This window comes from Hyperolius riggenbachi, chromosome 6, assembly GCF_040937935.1.
Source record: "Hyperolius riggenbachi isolate aHypRig1 chromosome 6, aHypRig1.pri, whole genome shotgun sequence".
In the NCBI taxonomy this organism is placed as follows: Eukaryota; Metazoa; Chordata; class Amphibia; order Anura; family Hyperoliidae; genus Hyperolius; species Hyperolius riggenbachi.
Genome location: NC_090651.1, coordinates 346,184,624 through 346,200,918, shown reverse-complemented (window position 1 = coordinate 346,200,918; position 16,295 = coordinate 346,184,624). Strand labels below are relative to the sequence as shown.

The following is a 16,295-nucleotide window of genomic DNA, read 5'->3' as shown; positions in this document are numbered from 1 at the left end:
GATTTGTGTTTTCTCCACTATGATGCTGGGTTTACACCATACAATTTTCTGTTAGATTTACCTGCCAGATAGATAAAGTTCAACATGTTGGAAATGTATCTATCTTACCATCTATCTGCCGAGCAATTAGGCATTGTTCTACTCAGCAGGAGATAAACAGAAGACAATGCACCAGAGATAATGACCATTCTCTACAGAAAATAATCTAATTATGCATTCTACCAGAAAATCTACCAGAAAAATCTAACAGAAGAATCTAACAGAAAATTGTATGGTGTAAACCCAGCATTAGGGTTAATGAGGGGCTGTACAAAATAATAATTCTAACATTTGTTTTCTCCCATCAGACTCAAAGTCCTTGAGAGCTGCAGTTACTAAGGGCACAGCTCTTGCCCATGGACTACTTACTGAAAAGGTGCTATTGATTTACTGAATAGGAAGAGACAAGTTTCGTATTTTGGTCATCTATACAAAAGGCGGTGCCCTTAACCAATACACCATCCAACCAGCTACATGATGAAACTGACTGGGAAGTGGCTCCTTCTAGATGACTATGTCTGCCCAAATTGTTACATAAAAAAGGTATTTACATAAGACGTTGATCTTATAGTCTTTGCTGGTGAGTCTCACTGTAGGGTTCATACTCTGGTGGCAGTTAAAGGTGATTCCATTGTGCTGGGAAGATGCCTTAAGTTTTTGGCTGGATAAAAATTGCCATATTCCGTTGTTTAAATCCACAACATCACTCTGAACCTCCCCCACTTCCCGGTTCCAGGTTAAAGATGGGGGTCTCATGTTGCATGTGTGGTTTATGCTGCAGGTCACTGTCACAACCTCCCCCTCCACGATCTTCGCACTACTGACCTGAAGGTCTGGAGCAGTTGGTTCATCTACAAATAAGAAAAATATTTTAAAGGTGTTTTATTGATCTCATTCTTTCATAAACCGGTAAACAAGCCACATTTGATATCTGTAAATATTTGGCTAATAAATATTGTCTTCTTTGACATCAACAGGTTAACAAAATCTTTTCATGTATCAGATTGTCATCTATCTCTGGTTAACCTGGGGAAAGGATAATATTGTAACTCAACTAGCTGAAAATGTATTGTTTCACTTCACATATCGTGATCCTGATTTCACAACCTATCCTAAAGGGGCCCATACACTCAGCCGATTTTCTGGCCGACCGATCGATTGCAAATGGGTTGGCCAATCGACCGAAAGATGGCCAATTTCGATCGATTTCGATGGATTTCCATCGAACTGGCAGGGTGGAAAATCTAGGTCAATCTGTTGAGATTGCTTATCATTTTGCATTGGCCCTAATGGAAATCTGATGGCAAAAAAGTGCCATCAGATCGTTTTTCAACAGATTTCAAACTGAAATCTATTGGAATTCTATTCTAGTAAAAAATGTTCCTTTTACACATCAGATAGATAAAAATTCCATCTGATGATCTATCTGCTGCTAATCTGACGAGTGTATGGGCACCTTAATGCTAATCTAACCTACTGACTTTTTCCTAGCCCCAATTCTCCCCCTCTTCTTGGCGTGTCCATACAGTCCTTTGTTTCCAGCATCAATATATGTCTAATTTGATCATAATGAGTAAATCTGGAAGATATCGATCCTGTAATATGGCCACCCAATCAATTGTTTCAATTGATTTCTGACACAAAATTGGCCGAAAAGGATCAATGAGGCATGCTGGAAGGGCTGTTGAACGTGACAACAGCATAGATTTAAAGTGTTCCTAAGGCGAAGCGTGGGTACACAACATCAGATACATCAGAGGACAGCCTCAGGATCCTATTGAGGCTTCCCTCGGTGGTCTGCTGTCCCCTGTTGCTAAGCACGCCACCCTCCCCCCAAAGATTGCATGCATTGCATTGTCACTAATCATCGCCGTGCGGCTCCTCTTCCGCATTCATGGCCGTGCAATAGCCGACTGAGCCTGTCTGTGCATGCGCAGTAACATGGAGCCCACGGATCTGTGTTGCACATGCACAGGCAGGCTCAAGCATATAATGCACGCCTATGATTGCGGAAGAGGAGCCGCATGGCCACGACAAGGAGGGGGTCAACACTCAGCATTTGGGGAACTACGGATCACCAAGGGAAGCCTCAAAAGGATTCTGAGGTTTTCCTCAATGCAGGGCAAATATTGATTTTGAACCCAAGATTTGGCTCGGTTTTGCTTTAAAGTATCTGCCGATAGTGTGGACACTGAATCCACCATGCCAAATCTCACCGCTGGGGGAGGTCCAGTTGACCCACTTATCATTTAATCCTAATGATACCAAAAGGGCACTTGTGGGCATAAGTGGGCATACACGGGAGGGGTAAATGGAAAGCACCTTTGATCACAACCTTGTCAGCCAAGGAGCTCTTTAGGGCATCGCCTGGGTTCCACAAGACCCAACACAAACTGAGTGGAAACTGCCCAATGCTGTAACCAAAAGTAGGCCTGGTTATTGAAGTAACATAGCAAGCAAGGTTATTATTAATAAAAAGTGGCAGAGGAACCTCTCTTTTTTTCCTCCATTAAAAGTTTGTACAAAGCTGAAAAAAAAAGAAAAAAATCTCTGTATTATAGAGGACCCTCAGTGTCTCTGTTTTTTCTTTTTGTTTTTGGAAGTTGATTCCAGGTTCTCCTTTGTAATTATCAGCTCAGGTTTGCTTTAACTGTGGAAAACAGATGACTGTAAGATGATTTTAAGTCGCTTTTTTCTTTATGACAAAAAAAGTGTCTTAAAATCAGATATTAGCTACATATGGAGGAAATACTATTTTAATAGCAAGAGTAGTTAAAGGACCCCTCCATTGGAGGAAAGAAAACACTATAGGTGGGCTTCAAAACTTGCACCTGCACAGGTAAGAATTGCTATTGGAGGAACTTCCAGGAGGCAGTAGAGATAAGAGAAATGGGGATGGAGAACGGTACTATATCAAGCTCGAGGCAACAGGAGGGTGGTGTGGAGCAGCCATGCGCAGTAAAGCATGAGCCCACTGGAAGAAGAGACCAGGCCGGCCAAAGGATGATCGGATGAGCCTGGGAGGATGGCGAGTAGGATGGTATTGTGTAGGATGATATCTGGAGAGTTGCAGTAGTCTAGTCGTGAAATAATCAGGCCATGCACAAGAAATTTTATTTTGATAGTGTCTTGTGTGAAAAAAAGGTGGATGCAGGATATGTTTTTTAGGTGGAGACGTCAAGAGAAGGATGGTTCTGTGTTCTCCAGCTCTGGGGAAAGGGACTAATTCAGGGTCTATTTAAGTAAACTAAATCTTACCTGAGACACGCAAGTCCACGGCTGAAGAAGATGCATAATTGACACCTTGAACCTCTAGACGGACTCGATAGTTCATGGAATCACCTTTTTCAATGTTCCTTATATAGAGGGAACAGTTGCCCACCTGTAGGTCACCAGCCAAGGTTGCCCTTTTATTTGTGTGATTGCTGCGAAAAATGTATGTTTCTGTTTCATGTTGATACCACATTATCACTTTCTTTTTTATCATCTCATCGTACGGCAGAGTGTACTGACATGGGATGACTACACATCCACCAACCCAGGTTCTGATCATCTGGGGCATTTCGACAGGCAAGATCTCGCCTACTGCCTGTGTCAGTATGCCTGGCAAATAAAACACAGGGGTGGGATGGGTTAAAGACGTGTAACTCACTTGTGCTTTAAAGAAAACTTCCAGTGAAATATATATTATAGTTACACTATTACTGATAGTTGCCTAACCCAGGAGAGGTGAGTGAACGGGTGAATAACTCACCTGTTCCCTGTGAAATGTCAAACCCAAGGCCTTGCCAAGAAGTCTGGAGCTCTGTGGTCACCCCCACCTGTGTTGCTGTGGCCCGTCTGCAGCTTAGAAGCAGCCCTAACTGGGGGCAGGCCATGTCAGCACAGGTCGGGATGGCCACAGAGCTTTGGACATTTTGGGAAGCCTTTAGGCAAAAACGCCATGGGGTTAAAGATTAAAGTCAATTGCCCATCATGTGTAAGGGATTATAAGGATTATTTTTTACTGGATGTACTCTTTAAACAAGGGAGCAATGGTTGTAGTTTACACTTTATTTAAGCAAAAACAGTTAGTAGCAAAAGCATTTAACATTCAGCTATTTATTTAGCCAAGCATATAACACGGTAAGATATCAACTGTACAGTATTATGTAGCTGTATAGAGCAGGCATCTTTCAAGCAGGGATGGCATTGGCTGAACATCCCGATTTCTCCGGTTGCCCAGACCAGGAGGAGGTGAGAGTAACTACCCCGATGTCTGTGGGTGTAGGCCATGGGGGGTTCACGGTGGCATCTGGGGTCCCCTGAAACAAGGGGGCCCCTAGATGACCACCCATTACGCTGATGAAATGAGAATATACATTAGTACCCCTTATCCATTTCCTCAAACAGTTTAAACAGAATTAAAAACATAATCACTGAAAGTCCTGAAGTCCTTTATTATTCTAAATTAACCATAAATACTTACCTTTCATTAATGATCCAATGCCAATATCTTCAGAAATGATCCTGTGCCAATATCCTCTAAGGCTAGAGTCACCAGCTCCTCTCTCGAAGAACATCCAGCGCTGAAGGGTATAGTCTCTATGCTTCTGTATTGAGTTCACCTATGCCTATGGTGGTGATGTCATTAAGATGGCTGCCTTGGATTCTCCACTAGGTATTCCCAGGAGACCATCCCTGAATCAGTAGTTAATTTTACAACTAGCTCCAGCCCCTGAGCCCACCACCATGCAAATGTTGCTGGACTCTCATACGCTGGGGGAAAAATTGAATTATCTATAAAGAACGGGAAAGGAAGAGAAGGGGATAAGAAGTTCTTTGAATATTTAATTGAGTCACCTACAGTACTACTAAGCAATGCTTGTATTTCACTCCCAAAGTTTGGGGTCTATGCTGGTTTTGAGTCAGATAAAAGTCTGTACTGACTGGGGAGCAGCTGAAGGAATTTAAAAAAGTACCCATATTGGCATTGCCGGTGCCGATCCTCTGTGGAAATCAGTAATGTGTCCAATCTGGGATGCTTCATAATAATGCAGCGAATTTGGAACACCAATGCCCAACTCCAGTTTGTGGGCATTTGATCAGACGAGGGAAGGATTTATCCCAAATGAAGGTATTTAGCTTGTTCTTGAGAATCCGTAAAAAACGAGGGGGCATCCTAACTGGGAGCATGAGAAAGTAGTAAAGCACTTTGGGGAGTAAGTCATGTTTTTTTAATTTATCCAGGAAAGATTATATACGGATCAAGTACGGTATATAGCGTGTCATTTGTCTCATTAACAGGTAATAATTAGCTTAAAGAGGAACTCCAGTGAAAATAATGTAATAAAAAAAGTGCTTCAATTTTACAATAATTATGTATAAATGATTTAGTCAGTGTTTGCTCATTGTAAAATCTTTCCTCTCCCCGATTTACATTCTGACATGTATCACATGGTGACATTGTTACTGTGGGCAGGTTATGTAGCTGCTTCTAGCTGTTCTGGCTGTTACAGACAGCTGTAACCAGCCATTTCCTGTCTGTGAACATTGTTACATTGTGGCAGTTTGCCCCCAGAGTACCGTGGTACTCAGAGCTTTTTGTGGGAGGGGTTTCACCACAATACCAGTCATACAGCGCCCCCTGTTGGTCTGTTTGTGAAATGCAATAGATTTGTCATGTAAAAGGGGGTATCAGCTACTGATTGGGATAAAGTTAAATTCTTGGTCGGAGTTTCTCTTTAAAACAGGGGTGTAACTGTCGGGTAGCAGCAGTGCTGTGAAGAGGGCTCCAACTACTTTTCTGCTCCCTCTGATAAAGGGGCACATCCTTCAGATTAAGTGTTTTTGTGGCTGTACTGGTTATTCGAAGCAGATCAGCTGGGTGCCGGCAAGGCTATGCTGCATGCCCGCGTAACGGTAATTCAGGGCTCTGGCGGTTGTGGTTGATAGGGAATAGTATTTAAAGAGAAATCGTAACCAAGAATTGGACTTCATCCCAATCAGTAGCTGGTACCCCCTTTTACATAAGAAATCTATTCCTTTTCAGAAACGGATCATCAGGGTGCTCTGTATGGCTGATATTGTGGTGAAACCCCTCCCACATTAAACTGTAAGGACTATGGTCCTGGCAGTTTCCTGTCTGAACCTCATTGCATTGTGGGAAATAACTGTTTACAGCCGTTTCCAACTGCCAAAAAAGCAAGCAGCAGCTACTTCCAGTGGCATCAGCTGCCAGCAGTAAATATGTCACCATGTGGTAAATGTCAGAATGTAAATCAGGGATTTAAAAGATTTTTCCAATGGGCAAACACTGACTAAATCATTTATACATAATTATTGTAAAAATGAAGCACTTTTTTATTACATTATTTTCACTGGAGTTCCTTTTTAACCCCGCCGGGGAGTTTAGCGGCAGCAGGGTGAGCCGTTTTTCAACTCGCCCTGCGCCAAACTTCCCAGCGCCAAAATGAGATATACTCCTGGTTTTGGGTGTGAAGATTACAATCTCCATACTTGTTTTTTGACCCTTGTGAGATGGCCCCCAGGCTGTGAGGGTCACCAGGGGTAGGCAAGGCAAAGGGTGTGAACACTGGGGGGCCGGCTGAAAGATTTGCTGGAGGGCCCCATGGTTTACATTTATGCCCCTGGCTTGAAACAAGTTATCATAGGCAGTAGTAAGATGGGTTCCTAAGTGCTCAGTAGAGGGCGCCCTCCAGGTAAAGCTGTAGGTGTCTGGAAAAAAACTGTAGCACTTAGTGAGTGCTTTATTGAGGCCCTCTGATTTGCCAGGATTTATACCTAGCCCAGAAACTGTACAAAAAGGCACTTAACCCCCCTGGCAGCCGCGGGAGTTTTTTTTTCGCTTTTTTTTTTTAGCATGTAGCTCGCCTAGCGCTAGCTACATGCTTCTCCCCTCCCCGCGGCGTCCGCCCGTCCCCTCCGATCGCCGCCGGCGCCGCTTGCCCATAAGGAAATCCCGTTCTGAACGGGATTTCCTTGAGGGCTTCCCCCGTCGGCATGGCGACGAATGGAGTGACGTCACGACGTCACGGACGTCGTGACGTCACAGGGAGTCCCGATCCACCCCATAGCGCAGCCTGGCGGCGATTGGCCAGGCTGCGCAAGGGGTATGCGGGGGGGGCTGTTTCCACGGCGGGTAGCGGCGCATCGGGGGCGGGCGGCGGCGATCAGAGCAAACACGCAGCTAGCAAAGTGCTAGCTGCGTGTTTGAAAAAAAAATTATGTAAATCGGCCCAGCAGGGCCTGAGCGGCACCCTCCGGCGGCTTACCCCGTGTCGCACACGGGGTTACCGCCAAGGAGGTTAACAAACTCTACGCCAAAAATATTGAGCTCATCTATAGGAGAGTTAGTAACATGACTATGTAAAGCACTATGAAAGATTATAGTAGTGCAATATAAATACATCTGATAATATTAACAATACCAATCGTGACTTATGCTGGGCATACACGGCTCAATTTTGAGCCATTTAGATGGCTCGATTGATAATTTCCGACATGTCCGAACTCCCGCCCGATCGATTCTGCGCTCGATTTTGCATAGGGAACAATGGGAAAAGATAGAAAAACGAATGGAAGAAAAGAAAATCGCCCACATAATCGAGCGCGGAAAACAATCGGACGCGAAATCGAGTGGCAAAATCAACCCGTGTATTCCCAGCATTAGAGTGGTGCTTGAAAGTTTATGAACTCTTGTAGGATATTTCATACATTCCTAGTGGTTTGGGTCACCCTGAGCTGCTTGGCTACTCTATTATAAATATAATTGACCAATTCGTTGTCTTAAAAGTACAAAGTGAGAATTGGTCCAAAACTCTATGGTCATTTATATATCCAATGATCCGACATTTGTGAGTTACAAAAGGGTGGAGTTGTCTAGGATTAGAATATAATTTCTTATAAAAAATGTAAAAGTGTTCACAACCGTTGCAGCACGACTGTCCTGTACCATTGCAGGCATTTTCAATTGTTATAAATATGCTGAAGTTTACCTTGTAGTAATAGGAAAAGTTTGAACATCTTAGAAGAAGAAAAATGGATAGTATGAGGCACCTGAAGGAAAACAAGAAACACAATGTTAAAGAGGAACTTCAGCCTAAACAAACATACTGTCATTACGTTACATTAGTTATGTTAAATAAAATAGATAGGTAATATAATATCTTACCCACCCTGTTTTAAAAGAACAGGCAAATGTTTGTGATTTCATGAGGGCAGCCATCTTTTTGGTTGAAAGGAGGTGACAGAGAGCATGAGACTCAGTTCCAACTGTCCTGTGTGCTGATCACCCCTCCCAGTTGCTAGGCAACATGAATAACACCATAGGAAATCCCATCATGCTTTGCACAGCATCAGGGAAAAAAAGCCCGGGCTTTTTTCTTTGATGGGTGGAGCTTAGCTAAAAATGCAGCTAAAAATGATGCTTTGGTAAGAAAAACAAAGCTATGATGCTGTGAAACTGTTAAAAAAACACCAAGCCTTTTTAGTTCTGCTGAGTAGATTTTTAGTCCGGAGGTTCACTTTAAAGGGAACCTAAACTGAGAAGGACGTGTTTTTTTCCTTTTAAAATAATACCAGTTGCCTGACTCTCCTGCTGATCCTGTGTCTCTAATACTTCTAGCCACAGCCCCTGAACAAGCATGCAGATCAGGTGCTCTGACTGAAGTCAGACTGGATTAGCTGCATGCTTGTTTCAGGTGTGTGATTCAGCCACTACTACAGCCAAAGAGATCAGCAGGTCTGCCAGGCAACTGGTATTGTTTAAAAGGAAACATCCATATCCCTCTTAGTTAAGGTTCCCTTTAAGTATTCTTTAATATTTTTTTTTAAGTGGACCTGAACTCTCGCACAGGACAGAAAGAAAACCTAGAGAAATGCACCCTGCATGTATTTAGAGAGTTTAGCCTGTCTAATCCCCCCCACATCTGTGACCAATCACAGGTTGTAATATGATCCCACAGCTAGGTCAGCTGACTGCCATGGCACAGAGGCTCACTTGAAAGCACAGGATGATAACAATAGGTCTGCTTCCATGAAAGATACAGTGCCGGTTTATTGTAGGATTTGTATCAGCTGTAACAAAGAAATGTTTTTCTTTAAAAGTTATTATGCTGTTGCATATTTTTTTAGAGCAGAGAGGAAGTTCTGAGCTCAGGTCCGCTTTAACAAAGTGATCTGTACACATAATAACTCCTCCTCATCCTCTATAATAAAACCCCTGTGTCCCTGCGTGTGCTGCCTGTGTAGCTGGGTCCGTGCTTTTTGCTACCGCGCATGAGCGCAGCACGGGCGTACAATAAAAAGGGGCGCTGGGAAAAAAGGGCGCGGGGTTTTAAACGATAAACATGAATAACGTTTAAAAATATAATGTACTATATTTCGTTTAAATATTCGTTTTTATAAAGTTATAAATCATTAAATAATGTTCATGAAATCGGCAATTGTGAAAACGTTAATCTTCCGTTTAAAAAGTGAAATGTATAATAACGTTTAAAAAAAAATTAGTAAGTAACCCCTAACCCCTAGACCCCCATATTGGTGCCTAAACCTAAGACCCCCCTGGTGGTGCCTAAACCTAAGACCCCCCCTGGTGGTGCCTAAACCTAAGACCCCCCTGGTGGTGCCTAAACCTAAGACCCCCCTGTTGGTGCCTAAACCTAAGACCCCCCCTGGTGGTGCCTAAACCTAAGACCCCCCCCCTGGTGGTGCCTAAACCTAAGACCCCCCTGGTGGTGCCTAAACCTAAGACCCCCCTGGTGGTGCCTAAACCTAAGACCCTCCTTAGTGATCACTGTATTGTGTGTAGAATAATGTTTTAGAAACAGTAAGGGATAAAATATATTACAATTTACGTTACGTACTGATCGCTTTATTTTGTGAATAATAATGTTTTACAAACAGTAAGGGATAACATTTAAAATAATGTTTTATTGAAATAGGAAACGTAAATCATCACAAGCAGTTATAAAACATGAAAAATCTTCGGGCGCCCTTGGAAAACGTTATTATTCTCAGGCGCCCTTTTTTCCCGTTCGGCGCCCAGTAAACGATATTTATTATGGGAGTGAATGGCGGCGCCCGATTTGTCCACTAGCCTCCTGCGCCCTTTTTTACTGTTACCGCAGCACGGACCCAGCCTCACAGAGACAGGAGGACGGGGCCAGGGAGCCAGGCGGGCATGTGAGCGGGCGGCCGGGAGTAGTAGTAGCAGCAGCAGCAGCAGTAGTAGTAGTTGTTGTTGCTATTATTACATCACACCATCATATGTTACTCTGCACACTCACATGCAAGATGATCTTCACTGATAAGAACAGAAACCCAGACACTTTGTCTTTTTTTAACATTGTTGCATCAATTCGCCGCATACACTGCAGGACACTGACACATTCACCACCGGGGCAAACGCAGGGTTTTTAAGGGGGGGATTCCTGAAAGGTCCGGAAGCACTTATGTCTCCGAGTGCTTCCAAAGACAGGTGGCTCCATACTGCCCATGCACAAAAGTGTGCTGGCGTATTCAGGGTCGGACTGGGACACTGCGGGCCCACCAAAGAAATTTCAACCTGGGGCCCACACATCCAATGATTGCGGTGAAAAAAGGGCGTGACCATGCATCGGAAGGTGGGCGTGGTCATGATGTTTTATGGACAGGGCCAAATGTACATGATTTTAGCAGCATTGTAATTCAGAGACACTGCCGCCCAGCAAAACTTTGCATAGAGTCCCCTCCTTCCAAATAAAGTAATGTCCTACTTTGCAGAGGTTGCGACTGCAGAGGTTGCAGAGGTTGCGACCGCATCGGGGCCCTTGGGCCAAAGGGGCCCCGAAGGGCCCTCCCTCAACTACAGTATTACCTCTCTATTGGTCCTGTGCTCATAATAATCACTTCTATAGATACTTTGAACAGTGGTAATCATTAACAAGCTATTTCCCATTCCTTTATTGCACCTCTGACACTGTAGTTGCCATTGGCAGGTTTTGGTGCGCTGTATCAATTGTTATGTATAGAGTGCTTGGGGGACCTCATTTTAAAATTTGCATCAAGGCCTACAGCTCCTTAGCTACGCCACTGCTCTCAGCATGAGTGATTACAGCACTGAGAAGATAATTTTTGTGCTGCAGGCAGCAATTGGAGCTCTGTCAGACAAGGAGTGGGGGGCCCACCAGAGACCTGGAGGCGGGGCCCACCGAGGGAAAAAACTGTACTACTGTGGCCCAGTCTGACCCTGGGCGTATTACGGAGCTGCCTATCTTTGGAAGTACTCAAGGACACGAGTGTTTCTGATGGCTTCTGGAAGCAGCAAATTTGAACGGTGGACAGCGCTGGAACAACTCCCCGAGAGAGGAACAAGGATATATGCATCTGCGGAAGATGTTGGCGCTATGTAAATGTTAAATAATAATAATATTAGCATCTGTAAATACGCTACATATTACTTCAGAGGATAGAAACACATTTCAAGTTTTACAAACCAATCCCAGTAGAAGGGTACATATATTGTCAGTATATAGATCAGTACATCCGTTCCAAGGCTTGAAAAGGGACAAAAGAATTTGGCACCAGAAGACCTGTTCCTCTGTAAAAGGAACAGCTAGTACATAGTTTTTACAAAACTTTCAAAGTGATACAAAGGGCTTATTCACACTAGGCAACGTATGCATGAACGCAATTTCATACATGCATTGCAATGTGCTAAATCGTCAGCTTCCATTCTATTAAAAGAAAAATGCATGACAATAAATACGTCGTGTGCGATGAGGTTCCCGGCCAAGTTACAACACAGCACACAGGAATGCAAACTGTAGTGTGAATGGTAACCTGAAAATCTATAGGCTTTCCTGCTACCTGCATTGCAGGCATTATGTGTGGTGCTGTCTGTCATGACTTACCGCACATAGGGTGAATGAGCCCTAAAGCAATACCAATACCAACTGCCATGTAAATAGTATCTTCAGCAATGAATAGACAAACAAACCCTTGCAGTTGTGCTGGGCCTTTTAACACCTAACTTTACAACACAGCATAGAAAGCAAACATATCTCCACATTTAAAGAGACACTGAAGCGAAAAAAAAAATATGATATAATGAATTGGTTGTGTACTATGAATAATTACTAGAAGATTAGCAGCAAAGAAAATATTCTCATACTTTTATTTTCAGGTATATAGTTTTTTTTCTAACATTGCATTATTCTATAATATGTGCAGATTACACAACACTCAGCATTCAAAATGAGTCTTTCAGAGCAGTCTGTGAAGTAATGACCTCTCCTCTAGCAGAGGAAAAGTAAATAGTCCAGGAACAGTTGAGATAATAAAAGTCAGATAACAACCCTCTCCACGACTGACTTAGTCGGAGAGCTTAATGGCTTATTTGCATAGAGATAACAACTGGAGTTTCTCAACTCTTCCTGTACTGGAAACAATGAGACTGATGTATCTGATCTTAATGTTTTATTTCTTAGCTGTACTACACATACAAATCATAATATCATAATTTTTTTTTTCGCTTCAGTGTCTCTTTAATGTTCACATCAGAAGACACACTTTTTGTCTCAAAGGTGCAATTCATGGCAGCATATGCAGGGGAGGACTGGGACCTTTTGGCCTGGGGGGAAACACAAAGTAGAAGCCCGTTATCATGGCAGCCCCAGTGCAAATGACGTCCCACACGCACCCCACATCGTATAGTCACGTGGAGCGCCAATGCGGAAATACAGAAAGAACGTTAGCGCACGCAGTGTCACTGTGCCTATCCAGTACGTGTCTATGTGTGACAGGTGCACATGTAATACCCATCACTGCATAAACCTACTACCTGTTGTTCACTTCAGTGCACCCACCTACCTACGTGAACGCACGCAGTGTCACTGTGCCTATCCAGTACCTGTCTGTGTGAGACAGGTGCACATGTAATACCCATCACTGCATAAACCTACTACCTGTTGTTCACTTCAGTGCACCCACCTACCTACGTGAACGCACGCAGTGTCACTGTGCCTATCCAGTACCTGTCTGTGTGAGACAGGTGCACATGTAATACCCACCCCTGCATATACCTACTACCTGTTGTTCACTTCAGTGCACCCACCTACCCACATGAGTGCACGCAGTGTGATATACCACTCCGTGCATACCTGTTAACTGCACCTGTGTGACTGACTGCACATTGTATTAGTCAAGTCAGTGCATACCTTTCACTTCATCCCCCCCAATATGGACAAAACAAAAGTCAGTGGCAGGCCACCTGGCAGGTCTGTTCGAGGTCGCACTGTCGTGATTTCATGCGGCCCGTAACAAAACTACAGTGTTCAGAAGAAGGCATGTACCATCAACCCCCAATATTGTCAGGACTTGGTTGACTACTTAACACAGAACACCTCATCTTTCTCAGCTTCCTCCTCCTGCTCTGATTCTGGCACCCCACTTAAAACTCAGTCGGCCGCCACCACCAAAGTGCCATCACGCCAGGGCTTTTTATGTGTCTGCCTCAGATGAGAGCAATGCCACCTGTACTCTCTGCACCGAAATTTGAGCCGTGGAAAGACCAAGACCCGCGTAGCGACAACTACCTTACGAAGGCACATGATTACAAGGCACAAATTGCAATGGATTGACCACCTGAGGGAAAGCAGCACATAAAAGCAAATCCACACACCGTAGTGGAAGATCATTATCTTGAGATTATTTCTCAAAAAAGGCGATACCCAAACTGTACCGTGATGTTGAAAGGCAAGTGGTGTCATCTCTGGCACACAGCTTTGGGTCAAGGGACCATCTGACCACGTGGTCTGCAAAGCACGGTCAGGCCTGCCCGAAGACCAAGTCAGTCCCCACACACAGCATCTCTGTCTGCACGCCGTGTGACTGCCTGCCCCAAGACCAAGTGGCTCCCCACACAGCATCTCTGCCTGCAGGCCGCTTGACTGCCCTCTCCGCCACCACCACTCCAGGCGGATTCCTGAGTTTTTAAGGCCGCTGCTAGCAGTGGCCGCTATAATAATTTTTCTGGTGCATGTACATGACTGCCTAATTTTTCTGGCTGCACTGCGGCTGCAACAACAAAACAAAAGGCATGTACATGGGCCCATTCCCCTTCGTGATCATTACCTTGCAGCGGTGAAGGGGCTTGCGTATCACAATGAAGCAATGACCGATGGCTATATGAGTGTGTCGGGGGAAGGGGGGCACACCCACGATAATAAGGTCATTGATTCATTGTGGACAGACCAAATTTGATCAGCTGGACAGTCACTGTTCTGTCATTCAGCTACCTCAGCCCGGCGACCATATGGGCTGGAAAACCGCCACGGCCTGCACTCTGCCCATGGTGTGCACCAGTCCAGCACGGCCGTCACTACACAAACAGCTGTTTGTGGTGCGTTACACAGTGAGTTTGGTATGTCAGTGAGAAGTAGTACTCTACACTCCCTGATTGATGTATACAGATGCAAGATGTTTTAGCACTACTAACATCACCATCAGTTCCTCTCAGAAGCTCACCAATCTCTTCTTACAGTGATCCCCTACAATTCTGACAAGATTTTGTCAGAACTGAAAGGTACCAGTTGCTGTCAGTTATACATCAGCAGCTGTCAGTTACAACTGAATGTGCAAGGTAAGGTCCATGCTTCCTTATGGCTCAATTGGGTGATATTACAATTTAACAGTATGCTGACCGGGAAGCTGTTATGGGGTAATGGCCATTTTTAAAATGGAGGACGGAGAAATCCATTGATCACAGTGGACAAATAGGACGCAGGAGAGGAGAAAGAGGTTGAGGAGTAGACTACGCAGGAGGCAAGTATGACCTGTGTATGGTTATTCTGACTTTTTATTTTCAGTTCAGGTTCTCTTTAAAGGGAGCCCGAGGTGAGAGGGGTATGAAGGCTGCCATATTTATTTCCTTTTAAACAATACTAGTTGCTTGGCTGTCCTTCTGATCATGTGTCTCTAATACTTTTAGCCATAGACCCTGAACAAGCATGCAGCAGATCAGCTACTCTGACTGGTTTTACTGGATTAATCATATGTTTGTTCCGGGGTCTTGTCTCAGCCACTACTTATGCCAGAAGATGAACAGGGCTGCCAGGCAAATGGCATAGTTTACAAGGGAAATAGCAACCTCCATATCCCTCGCACTCTGGGTTCCCTATAAAGTGGTTTTGAAAGACAGCATTTGTTCTTTGCTCTAAAAGATTATTTACACCATAAAACCTATTACCACAAAAAAAAAAAAAAGTAGCAAAAAGGCATTCAGACAGTTGACACAGCACTTTCTTTTTCAGTGGGCAACTTCTGGCTGTGATGTGATGTGATATCCTATCTTATTTTTTACTAAACGTAGCTCAAAAGGAATGTAAACACTGGCAGCATGCTGGAACTGAGCTGCACACACATACTGTAGTTAAAGCAGAGACAGCTGAGAAATGATCACTAGATAGATGTTAATATAGAAGTATATTGCAGCTTTCAGAGCAGATAAACTGTACTTTAGGAAACAGTATTGCTTGCAAAAAAACAAACATGGTAACTTTATGGGTAATACAAAGTAGGACAACACATTATTATTGAATGTAATCATTGAGTTTTATCCCATTTTAACGTACACAGAAACTATGATACAAGGACAGTCTGTATTTTATGGATAACATATGTTCTCACATGTTTTTTAGACTTGGAGAACATTTGTTGGACACAACAGATCTGATCATTTAACCTCCTGAGCGGTATGGACGAGCTCAGCTCGTCCATCACCGCCGGAGGCTGCCGCTCAGGCCCTGCTGGGCCGATTTTCTTCAAATAAAGTGCAGCACACGCAGCCGGCACTTTGCCAGCCGCGTGTGCTGCTTGATCGCCGCCGCTCTGCGGCGATCCGCCGCGAGCAGCGGCGAAAGAGGGTCCCCCCAGCCGCCTGAGCCCAGCGTAGCCGGAACAAAAAGTTCCGGCCAGCGCTAAGGGCTGGATCGGAGGCGGCTGACGTCAGGACGTCGGCTGACGTCCATGACGTCACTCCGCTCGTCGCTATGGCGACGATCTAAGCAAGACAAGGAAGGCCGCTCATTGCGGCCTTCCTTGTTTATTCTGGGCACCGGAGGCGATCGGAAGAACGCCTCCGGAGCGCCCTCTAGTGGGCTTTCATGCAGCCAACTTTCAGTTGGCTGCATGAAATAGTTTTTTTTTTATTAAAAAAAAACCCTCCCGCAGCCTCCCTGGCGATCTCAATAGAACGCCGGGGAGGTTAAAGTCTG

General features: G+C 44.4%; 2 protein-coding genes across 2 annotated transcripts in view; one reads left to right on the top strand and one right to left on the bottom strand.

The window, feature by feature from the left end:
- Positions 1–3,507, bottom strand: part of LOC137521804 (B-cell receptor CD22-like) — a 28,286-nt gene extending 24,779 nt beyond the window's left edge. Inside the window, exons 1-2 of the mRNA XM_068241543.1 lie at positions 3,298–3,507; positions 591–890 (exon numbers count right to left, since the gene is read on the bottom strand). Of these exons, the coding sequence (XP_068097644.1) occupies positions 591–890; positions 3,298–3,505 (508 nt within the window). The 5' untranslated portion in view covers positions 3,506–3,507. The remainder of the gene's footprint in view (positions 1–590; positions 891–3,297) is intronic.
- LOC137522240 (sialic acid-binding Ig-like lectin 12) overlaps positions 1–16,295 on the top strand; it is a 134,528-nt gene that overhangs the window by 82,950 nt on the left and 35,283 nt on the right. The window lies entirely within an intron of this gene.